The sequence below is a fragment of the Cebus imitator genome, unplaced genomic scaffold (genome assembly GCF_001604975.1).
Source record: "Cebus imitator isolate Cc_AM_T3 unplaced genomic scaffold, Cebus_imitator-1.0 Scaffold158, whole genome shotgun sequence".
Classification (NCBI taxonomy): domain Eukaryota; kingdom Metazoa; phylum Chordata; class Mammalia; order Primates; family Cebidae; genus Cebus; species Cebus imitator.
Genome location: NW_016107473.1, coordinates 3849551 through 3861522, shown reverse-complemented (window position 1 = coordinate 3861522; position 11972 = coordinate 3849551). Strand labels below are relative to the sequence as shown.

The 11972-nt window shown below is 38.2% G+C and overlaps 1 protein-coding gene and 1 non-coding gene across 4 annotated transcripts in view; one reads left to right on the top strand and one right to left on the bottom strand.

Moving 5' to 3' along the window:
* Positions 1-9319, top strand: part of ABCC4 (ATP binding cassette subfamily C member 4) — a 276355-nt gene extending 267036 nt beyond the window's left edge. For all 3 annotated transcript variants that reach the window (XM_017543557.2, XM_017543561.2, XM_037743897.1), the window contains one exon: positions 7498-9319. In XM_017543557.2, the coding sequence (XP_017399046.1) occupies positions 7498-7605 (108 nt within the window). In that variant the 3' untranslated portion in view covers positions 7606-9319. The remainder of the gene's footprint in view (positions 1-7497) is intronic.
* A 494-nt stretch (positions 9320-9813) lies between these two features.
* LOC119473425 lies at positions 9814-9921 on the bottom strand. The gene has a single exon (XR_005202637.1). It is a non-coding gene; the product is annotated as a U6 spliceosomal RNA (small nuclear RNA).
* Positions 9922-11972: the final 2051 nt, after the last annotated feature.

Below are 11972 nucleotides of genomic sequence, written 5' to 3'. Positions count from 1 at the left end.
ATATATATATATATATGGAGAGAGAGAGAGAGAGAGAAAGAAAGAGAGCATGTTTCACTCCTGTTGCCCAGACTGGAGTGCAGTGATGCAATCTCAGCTCACTGCAGTCTCCATCTCCTGGTTCAAGCAATTCTCCTGCCTCAGCCTCCCCAGTAGCTGGGATTATAAGCACCTACCACCACGCCAGGCTAATTTTTTTGTATTTTTAGTAGAGACAGGGTTTCACCATGTTGGCCGGGCTGATCTCGAACTCCTGACCTCAGGTGATCCACCCACCTTGGCCTCCCAAAGTGCTGGGATTACAGGCATGAGCCACTGCAACTGGCCAGTTACTTCATTTTTTAATGGCAACCTAGTATTTATACTTTTTCTACTGTTTACTTTTTATTTTTCCTAATTAACTTCTAATTAAGTTAGCTATTTTTGTTTTTTTTACTGGTGAATGACCTATCAGGTTTTTTTTCTTACTAGTTCTTACATTCTGTTTTCCTGTTGATCAGTTTTTGCTTTTATTACCTTCCTTTTCTAGTTTTTTTTGTTTCTTCTTGAATGCATTTTTATTCTTTTTTCTCCCTTAGAATTTTAAGGCTGTGAATTCTCCTGTGCTTTAGGTTTTGATATGTAGTGCTTTTATTCATAGTTTATTTTTTATTTATATATTCTGCAATTTTGGTTTTGATTTTCCCTGGCCCAGGAATTATTGAAAAGGTAAATTTCAAAAACGTTTTGATGGTAGGGGTTTGTTTTTCTGTTCATTTCTTTTCTGTTTTACTCATCAGTTTCATTTTCATTGCTGTCATCCATATCCTTTTTATCCATTCAGAATTTAATTTCTTGTGTCTTACTGTAGGTAGTTTTTCTGGATGTTCTTTGGCATTGAAAAAAAGATGTTATCTGTTTAAGGTATAGAGCTTAATAAGGTTTAACTAGTTCTACCTTGTTCATTACATTCTTATTAATCCTTATTTATATTGGTCTGTTTTCTGTGACTTGGATCTGGAGGTGAATTAGTTTAATACTAGACATATTTCTCTTTGTAGTACCTGTCATTTTTGTTTTGGTAACTTTGATGCCATGGTTTTCAGTCCACAGATGTTCATAACTTGGATTTCCATTATGAGTTATATTTCCTGCCATTTTAACATGCCTTTCTTTGATTCATGTAATGATTTTAGTTCTAAATCCATGCTGGTTCAAAACTAGATTGGGTCCCCTGCTTTTACTTTGTTTTCTTTGTCTGATAAATATGGTATTGTCTTTGAATATCCAAAGGTGTGTCTGCTGTGTGTAATGTGGTTAGGTTTTACTCTGAGATTTAATCTTAGCCTTTGCTTTTAATAGATGATTTTAGTGCATTTACATTTATTGAGATTATAAGTATGTTTTATCTTAGTTCTGTCATGTTATGCTTTCAGTTTTAGTATTCATTTTCTTTTTACCATTTGATTTGTAGTAGGTAATTTTTGTTTCTTTGTTGATTGTTTTGTATGTGTTCCTTTTGTTTCCTCTAAATGTTATTTCTTTATTGATTCCCCTTTATAAACAATGAGAATGTAAATATACTTCTCTCTCCACCCTACCATCAAATTTTAGCTTAGTTTTTCTTCTGTTTGCCTTCAAACCTCAAATATACTTAAGCCTCTTGTTATTTGACTTCAAATAATACTTTCTTCATCTCTTATTAGCTAAAGTTTATCCTTCAGTACTTTTTAACCTCAGTCTATAACCCATTAGTGGTGCTGTGAAATCCATTTAGTACATCATGACTAGCCTGTCTTAAGATATCAAATAGAAAAGAATGGAATGGAAGAAAAGTAACAATGTATTTTTCATAGTAATGGTAATATTTTTTTAAATGCTTTTCAGTATAGATACAGATATAGATAGTGGATGTGTGCCAAGTCCCAGTGTACAGTGAAATGTGCCACCCATTATTGTGGGTGGCAGTTTAAAAAAAAAAGGTTGCAAAACAATGCTCTGTACCATCTTAAAGGAAAGGGTTACTTGGAGCTTAGGATCCCTGACTTACTGCATGTCTGAAATCTTTGTTACCTCTCTGATTTAAATTTGGTGGTTATACCATGCACAGGTTTACCTATGTGACAAACCTGCACATGTATCCTGGAACTTAACATAAAAATTAAATTTTTTTTAAAAAGTGGTGGTTATAAAATTGTTGGATCATACCTTCTTTCACTTAGTATGTTGCAGCCTTTGTGCTAAGGTCTTCTAGTGTTGTCTGTTAATATGGAGACGTCTATGGCTATGTTTAACATAACTTGGCCTTTTTTCCTTTTTCTGTTTTGAGGCAGGGTCTTGCTCTGTTGCCCAGGCTGGAGTGCAGTGGCACAATCATAGCTCACTGGAACCTCAACCTTCCAGGACCAAACAATGCTCCTTTCTCAGCCTCCCTTAATGCTGGAACTACAGGCACACATCACCATGCACAGCCAATTTTTTTTTTCCTCCCATAGAGACGAGGTCTCACTATGTCACCCACGCTGGTTCTTTTTTTTTTTTTTTTTTTCCAAGATGGAGTTTCATTCTTGTTGCCCAAGCTGGAGTGCAATGGTGCAATCTTGGCTCACCGCAACCTCTGCCTACCTGGGTTCAAGCGATTGTCCTGCCTCAGCCTCCCCAGTAGCTGAGATTACAGATATGCACCATCACGCCCGGCTAATTTTGTATTTTTAGTAGAGACAAGGTTCTCTATGTTGGTCAGGCTGGTCTCGAACTCCCAACCTCAGGTGATCCACCCATCCCAGCCTCCCAAAGTGTTGAGATTACAGGTGTGAGCCACTGTGCCTGGTCTCCCATGCTGGTCTTGAACTCCTGGGCTCAAGCTGTCCTCCCACTTCAGCCTCCCAAAGTGCTGGGATTACAGATGAGTGCCACTATGCCCAGCCAAGTCTTTTTTCTTGTATGCTAAAAGGGTCTTTAGTTTTCCTAGGACATCATTATGTAGTCTTTCAGACTTTTGATTCAAATTTTCTTTTGTTTCTGGAAGTTTAATTGAATTATATCCTTGAATTTTTTTATTTGATTTTTTAAATTCTCTTCTTTACAAATATCTATCATGTATATGTTTTATGTCCTTTAGCTTTTTTATAAAGCTATTTTCTCCTTAATCCTTTTTAGTTATTTTGTTTGCTTGCTCAGTCCTGTTCTGTGCCTCATAACAGTATTTTCACTGTTGGCTAATCTTTGTGCTGCCTTCAGTAGAACTGCCATTTGTGGTTTTTTTTTTTTTTTTCTTTTTTTTTTTTTTTTTGAGACAGAGCCTCCCTATATTGCTCAAGCTGGAGTGCAGTGGTGTGCACTCAGCTCACTGCACCCTCCACCTCCCAGGTTCAAGCAATTCTCATGCTTCACCCTCCCAAGTAGCTGGGATTACAAGCGTGCACCACCATGCCCAGCTAATTCTTGTATTTTTAGTAGAGACAAGGCTTCATTATGTTGGCCAGGCTGACCTCAAACTTCTGGCTTCAAGTGATTTTCCCTTCTCAGCCTCCCAAAGTGCTGGGATTACAGGTGTGAGCCAGTACACCCAGTCCATTTCTTTGATATTTTCACTTTTCTCTTCCACTTCAGTTTTGACCTCTGTCAACACATGTTTCAGCATCTTCTGTCACTCTGCCTTGTTTTTCTGTATCTCCATTATGCACAGCCTGATCATTCTGCTTCATTTTCTTTGAATGTATTATATTCATAAATTTTATGTGATCAACATCGGTCACATATTTATCTTATTCCTTTTCTTACTTATTTGTATATTTTCAGACCTTGTACTACTTGTAAAATTATTATTATTATTATTATTCCTACTCCTCAACTGTGAATAAAACGAACTCTTCCTAGACCAGATAGTTGCAGGATAGTTGTGGCTAGGGCCTTGTTTCTGGCTAAAGGGAATTTTCTGTGCTTAATGTAGAAGTACCTTATGACCCAGAGAGGGTGTGTGTGTGTGTGTGCGTGTGTGTGTATGTGTGTTGTGCGTGTGTGTGTTGAGAATGCATGTTTTGCTTTTCTTTCTCCTTAGCTTACAGAATTGGGCAATTGCAATCTCTCTTCTCCCAGGACCTCATGCATGTACATAGGTCAGTCAAAGATGTTTCTGTATGATTCTTTATTGACATACCTTAGAGTTCCTCCAATTAATTGGAGAACTTTACGCCCCTATGACTGTCGAGGCCTGCTCTTCATAGACACCTTCTCTGCCTTGCCACAGCCCCGTTGGATCCAGTTGCATATGGCAGCCGTTGATGATATTTTACCATTCAGGCTTTCCTGATTTCACAAAGATTTAGCTTACTTTTTATTAATCAATATCTTTGATGTTCAGAGTGATTTCTGAAAGGAAAAGGAGAGAGAAAATTCATTACTCCATTATCTTAAAAGCAGAAGTCCTTTCTAAGTCTCCATAACTCTTTAACTCTGACAATATACATGCCATTCATGGAAACCAAATTAGACCGGCTATACAAATAGTGAACTTGAGGCCTTGAGAGTTAGTGTGATTGAATTAGGGCCAGAGACCTCAGTAAGAATGAACTGACAGGGTCTTGAGCCAGCATTCAGCACATCAGATGGTGTCTCAGGAATGCAATGCCAATCAAAGCCCAGTTGCTGTCCTTTGTCCTGGCTGGGGAGCTTGTATTGCTCTGTTGATTTCAATAAAATCTAGTTCTATTGTGGTGGCCTCGTTGGTGAGCTAGAGTTTAAATACCGAACTTTGTTTCAACCTACATTAGAGGAACTATAATGGAGCAAACTCAAGAAAAGAAGGAAAAGGGAGACAAGGTGTCCTATACTCACTGGCCTGATACTCTTTTTGCCCCAAACGTGAACGCTTATGGCACTGTCTCCCTGAGGCTTCGCAGTCCTTCTGATCTGCTGTTATCCCTTTCTGACACATAAAAACACTGAAATAAAAGAAGCTGAGTAACTTGTTTTTGTTTTTGTTTTTGAGACAGAGTCTCATTCTGTCACCTAGGCTGGAGTGCAGTGGCGTGATCTTGGCTCACTACAGTCTCTGCCTCCCAGGTTCAAGTGATTCTCCTGCCTCGGGCTCCTGAGTAGCTGGGACTACAGATGTGCACCACCATGGCTGGCTAATTTTTGTATTTTTAGTAGAGATGGGGCTTCATCGTGTTGGCCAGGCTTGTCTCGAACTCCTGACCTCAAGTGATCTACCCGCCTTGGCCTTCCAAAGTGCTGGGACTACAGGCATGAGCCACCACGCCCAGCCTGAGTAATTTTTCAAAGCCACCAGTTCATAAGTGTTCATACTCTGACTTCCGTGATCTTTCATTTCTACCTTTCTGCCTCCCAGGATACCATATTCACTCAGCTGAAGTTGTCTCAGCCACAGTTTTGGGGTTCTGTAAAGATAAAAGGTACACCAGAGGGACTCCTTGATGCTTTGCCTTCATCCTTCAAGCTGGGCAATACTGCCATGTTCTGCGTACTTACGGGATACTTCTCTGAGCAGCATTCATCATGATACCCAACACTGATGCAGCGGGTTTTCAACCTGTAGTTTGTAGCCATTAATCAGTTCCTGTGATGTCAGCTATTATCTCATGTTACAGATCAGGCAGCTGGTAGAGAGAGTAGTTAGGTAATTTTTCTATGATCATCAATGAATCCCACGAGAGAGCTGAGACTGGACCGGTCCATCCCAGGCATAGCGTACAACAAGAGGGCTTTGCCAAAAGTTGTTCAGTAATCTCAACTCCCCTCATCACCTGCACTGTAATAAAAACTAAAACAAAAACAAAAAAGGATATTTTATCTCACCTGTGTGGTTATCTATAGTGTGTTATAAAACTTGGCAGCAGAAAAGAAAACGAAAGGTCAAAGATTATATGCACAAGAAGTATGTTTTTAACTAAGTTGTTCAAACCATGAAGCTAAGACCATTTGGGTTTAAAATGGTGAATAACATTTTCTTTATAAAAAAATTAAATCAAGAGGGTTACACAGAAGGAGCCAGCCTATTTGGGGAAGGCTGTCAAGCAGTAGAAGGTGATGTGAATGTCTGTTTGTTCTTTTGGCTAGTTTTGGTTTCACTAAGGAATAACTTTTTTGGAGTACATTAATCTATAACCACACAAAATATGGCTAACTTAAAAAAGTGGGAGAGGGAGACAGGAAATTATCCCCCCAAAAGTCTTATTTTCAAACACTTACATTATAATGGAAATAGCCTCAGATTTCATCTGGTGGCATCCCAGCATTATTGGACAATTTATATTCTCCTTAAGTGACATTTTAATGTATAGTGTTTTATATGTAATGATGTTTCTGGAGTAACGAGTATGCAAGCCGTTAAAGAGAAAGAAAGTACACTTATATGTAGGCAGGTGTCTCAGCACTTTCTTTTTTGTATGTGAAACCCATTATCTTCAGTGATAACTTTGTTGATAGCACCCACAAATATATTCGGAGCAAGGTTTTATAAAATAGATCCAGAATCGTATGACTAAAAGACCCAGCTGACACGTGTCAGCCTCAGATAGTTGCTACATTTTCTGTTTTAAAGACTCAAACAAAACTTTTCACATTCTTCTTTGGGGGAAAAAAAATTACATTTGAAGTCCTTTTTTACCCAAACACATTTTGAGATAAGAGCTCACAAGTCTTGACATTATTTCATTTTGTTATGCGCATCTGTCAAGGAACCAAGATACGATACAGCTACTAAAAACTGATGATTGTGGAACAGAGAAACTTGACAGCATTTCATTTCCTTTATGTTCTGATTATACATTTATCAGAAAACCTGTATCTCTTCTAGTTCAGCTAGAAATTGGTAGAATTCAGGAACTCAAAGGCTTGGCAAAGAACTATCCTATTATTTGGTATCATCTTACATTTTAGAGAAGTTGCTTGGCTGAGTCATTGTTAAAGCTTTTGCTTCTCTTTTCATTATTGTGGACCACTCTCCACAGACCCCATTTCTATAGGCTCTATAACTGCTTTGCCGCACAAATTAAACGCCGGGATGTTTCATACATATACGCCAGCATTTCAATGCTTGTCAATCAGAGTTTATAAAATACAGGGATTACAACTTGATATTAACATCCAAATCTATTGTGCTCATTTTATGTGTGAAAATGAGAAACCCTCATGCAGACGCTAGATTTCCCAGCCTCTTTGTCACCCTGTTTTTAATTTATCTCTAGGTTTTGAGTCAGTAAAACGATTCTGCTTGTCTATTTACTACAGAGATAAAGCATATCTATGAATCAGAGTGATCAGAACTCAAATGCATCTACAGGTTGTTTGGCATTTAGCCCAGCCCTGCTGAAGGTTTTAATGGGGTTAATTCCTCTGTGCAGTATATTCATGCCTGGTCTTAAATTGTGCCTCAGTGAGGGATATGATTTGCTTCTCATGAAGAAGTGGACACAGAAGTGCATTGTTTTAGGGAAGAGGACTTTAAAATTTTGAAACGTTCTTTTTATGCTTGCTTTTTTTTTTTTTTTTCAGGTATACTTCAAAAGAAATTATTCACATATCAGTCACACCGACCATGTGGTCACAAACACTTCCAGTGGACAGCCCGCGGCCTTAGCTATTTTTGAGACTGTACTATGAATCCAACCAAGATGTCAGGTGTGTTCCAAAAGCGTTTTCCGCTAGTTTTTGGACTATGTAAACTACATTGTACTTTTTTTTACTTTAGCAACAAATATTTATACATACAAGATGTTCATTTGAATTTTTCTCCTGACTTATCTGGTGATCTCCAGCTCTAACAAAATGTTTTATTTTTATTTAAATGTCAACCGTTGTTTTTTAAAATCCAAATCAGAGGTGTAGGCCACCAGTTAAACGCTGTCTATCAGGTTTTGTGCCTTAAGAGACTACAGAGTCAAAGCTCATTTTTAAAGGAGTAGGACATCGTTGTCACAGGTTTTTGTTGTTGTTGTTGTTTTTACTGCCCCCAAAATTACATGTTAATTTCCAGTTTTATCAGGGATTCTATTTACTTGAAGACTGTGAAGTTGCCATTTTGTCTCATTGTTTTCTTTTGACATAACTAGGATTCATTATTTCCCCTGAAGGCTTCTTGTTAGAAAATAGTACAGTTAAAACCAATAGGAACAACCAAAAACAAGTTTGCAACATTGTAGTAGGGAGAATGTACCCCCTACTCCCCTCAAAAGAAAAAAATGGATATATGGTTAAAGGATAGAAGGACAATATTTTATCATATGCTCTGAAAGAGAAGGAAGAGAAAATACTACTTTCTCAAAATCGAAGTCCTTAAAGGTGCTTTGATACTGAAGGACACAAGTGTGACCATTAGAGTTGCATGACTTGGACATGGGAACTTGCAGATTTAGACTCAGCACCGTGACATGTCCTAAGAAGGCCAGACCTCTAGCTGACATTCCTGAAATACATGGCATTATTCTTTTTTGGATTTCTCATTTATGGAAGGCTAACCCTCGTTGACTGTAAGCCTTTTGGGTTAGGCTTTATTGAAATCCTTCCTAAATTGCATGAACAGGCTTTGCTAACGTGATGAGACAAACTGATAATTGTTGCAAGCATTGACTCTTAATCTGCAGTGCATTCTCAGGATGCATCCAATGGTTCACTTTCCTGAGCCTGTTCAGGTTAGTTTACTTCCGATCACCAATAGCATTGTCATTTGCCCTTTCTGTTGAATGAATCAGCAAACCACAGTACTTCCTGGGACCTGTTGTACTTTATTTGAACTATGAGCCTTTAATTTTTCTGGATGGTGATGACTGTGAGCTGAGTTCAGTTTACTAAAGGTTTTGCTATTATGGTTTGAAGTGAATTCTTATGACCTCTCAGTATAAGGCGTTACCTCCCTGAAATTGCATATGTGCATAGACATGCACACATGTGCATTTATGTGTATACATATATGTGCCCTTCATAGAGCAAATTTTTTGATTCATCAGCAGAGAGAAACAGATGTTTTATTGAGTGAAGCCTTAAAAAGCACACACAGAGCTAACTACCAAAATACATTGACTGTAGTGACTGTTCAACTTCTAGTACTTAGAAATGTGTGATTAATGGTCTGTCCAATAAGCCACACACAGTAAATGTTTATTAATAGTCATGATTCGTATTTTAGGTGACCAAAATGACAGCAGTGATCATACTGAGGTTTGTTAAAACGTTAGCTATATTTGAAATGTCTGTATGTTTATTTGGTCTTTTGAGGCTAAAGACAGTCATATAAATGACCTGTTTTTGTTTTAATGTTATCATAGAATTTTTTAATGAAACCAAATTCAATTGAAATAAATGATAGTTTTCATCTCCATTCAGAGATCTGTATTTCTGTGCGTTGAGGGATTCCTGACTCATGTTCTTGCTGATGAAAGCCAGTAAGTTCTCCTGAGATTGAAAAATATGTGATCAAAGGATACCTTCTATCATGAACTGGTTCTCTTGGTGAATTAGGTGTACCAAATATTCTAAGAGGGAGATTTCAGTGGGTTTCAGACAGGTTGAAGCAGTTGCTATTTTAAGCAAGTCCATTTGTACCCTTCTAGGAAGAAAGAGTATTAGCTTATGTCTCAGACTTGAGCAGTATTAAATGGTTGAGGTTTTTGTTTTTTTGTTTTTTAAGGTGATTTTGTCCAAAACTAACAAGAAACATCTATTGCTGTTACACTTAAATCACTATTAAATAATGATTCTCAAAGTGTGGTCCCTGGACCAGCAGCTTAGTGCATCACCTGGGAACGCATTAGAAATGCACGCTTTTGTGCCTCACCCCAGATCTACTGAATCGAGACTCTGGTGGTGGGGACCAGTAATGTGCGTTTTAACAAGCCCTACGGGTGATTTTTTTTTGTAAGCGCCATGCTAATCTTCTCTGTATCATTCCAATTTTACTTTATGTGCTGCCGAAGCGAGCACCTTAAGGGTGATGCAGGCTGAAGTCTGAGAATGAGCACCATAAACTATGAAGAACTCTTAAAACTCATTAAAAAAAACAGAAAGCCCAATTAGAGAAATGGACAAGAGATTTGAATGGGTATTTCACAAAAGAGAATATCCAAATGGCCAATAACTGGAAAAGTGCTCACTCTTTATTAGTTACCAGGGAAATGCAAATTAAAACCACTCTGAGATACCCACTGGGATCCACCACACTAGACACCCACTGGGATGTCTAAAATGTAAAAGATTGAGAGCCAAGTACCAATGAAGCAACAGGAATCCTCATGTACTGCTGTGTAAGTATATTGAAAAACCGTCTTTGGGGCCTGGCGCGGTGGCTCAAGCCTGTAATCCCAGCACTGTGGGAGGCCGAGGCAGGTGGATCACGAGGTCAAGAGATCAAGACCATCCTGGTCAACACGGTGAAACCCCGTCTCTACTAAAAATACAAAAAAATTAGCTGGGCATGGTGGCGCGTGCCTGTAATCCCAGCGACTCAGGAGGCTGGGGCAGGAGAATTGCCTGAACCCAGGAGGCGGAGGTTGTGGTGAGCCGAGATCGCACCATTGCACTCCAGCCTGGGTAACAAGAGCGTAACTCCGTCTCAAAAAANAAAAAAAAAAAAAAAAAGAAAAACCGTCTTTGGAAAACAGCTTGACAGCATTCTGCACACCCGGTGATCCATTTGTGCCACTCCAAATATGTACATACGTGCACCAAGACATGTTGTCAAGGATGTTCCTAGAAACATAATTTCCAACAGCCCAAACTGGAGCTAATGCAAATACTCATCAACAGCAGAAGGAAAAGAAATCATGAGGTGTTAAAATACTCTACAGCAATGAAAGCAATTGAACTACATGAAGAACTCATGAGTTTCACAGACATAATATGTATTCCAAAGAAGCCTGACCCAAAAGAATATTTATGATCCCATGTATATAAAATGCAAAAATGTTACAACTGAACAAAGGAGTGCAACATCAGAACAGTTCATAACTTTGGGGAGATGGAAGGTGTTGGTAACTGGGGGAAATACAAGAAATACACATGAATCTTCTAGGATACTTAAAATGTTCTTGTTTGTTTGGCTGGGTGGTGATTAGATTGTTATTCATTGAACACTTTGATGTGTCATACTTCACAATTGAGTTAACTTTTAAAAAAGTTATTCTTGGCCTTGTGTTTCCTTTAGAATCTCAGATTCAGTGCCTCAGCCTTCTAAAAGGGAATAATTTACATATGAGAAATTACTTCTGCTGAGTTCTTAAAATAAGAGCCTCTGTGAGCATTGTCTTTTGTGGCCCATCGCAGCTGATGCATTTGATGGTTTTGGTACCTGAGAAGCCAAAGTCTCTATTTCCTGTAACCAATTAATAAACCTCAACTTCCTCTTCAATTTTAGGATAAGTACAAAAATAAGGAACTCTGAGGTTTTTCTGGATTCTATTTTTTAACCACTTTATTGAGGTATGACTGGTATACAGAAAGTTATGCATATTTCATGTATATGCCTTGTGCTTGGAGATAAGTATCACGTATGAAACCATCACCACGTTCTATGTCATAAACATATCCATCACCTCAAAGTTTCCACCTGCTCATTTTCTTTTTTTAATCTCCATTAGAGGGGATGAGGTACATAAATAAAATAACTTCAGGGAATTGGTCTCGGCAAAGATGTATGGCTAAGACTTCAAGGACAGGCAACTTAAACATAAATAGACAAATGGGTCTCTCTTAAACTAAAAAGCTTCTGCACAGCAAAGAAAGCAATCAACAGAGTGAAGAGACAGCCTGTTGAATGGGAGAAAATATTTGCAAAGTATTCATCCAGCAAGGGACTAATATCTAGAATATACAAGGAACTGCAACAACTCAATAGTAAAAACCCACATAATTCCATTAAAAAGTGGGGAAATGGCACAAAGACATTTCTCAAAAGAAGACATACAAATGTCCAACAAATAAATGAAAAATGCTCAACATCACTAATCACCCAGGAAATGCAAATCAAAGCCACAATG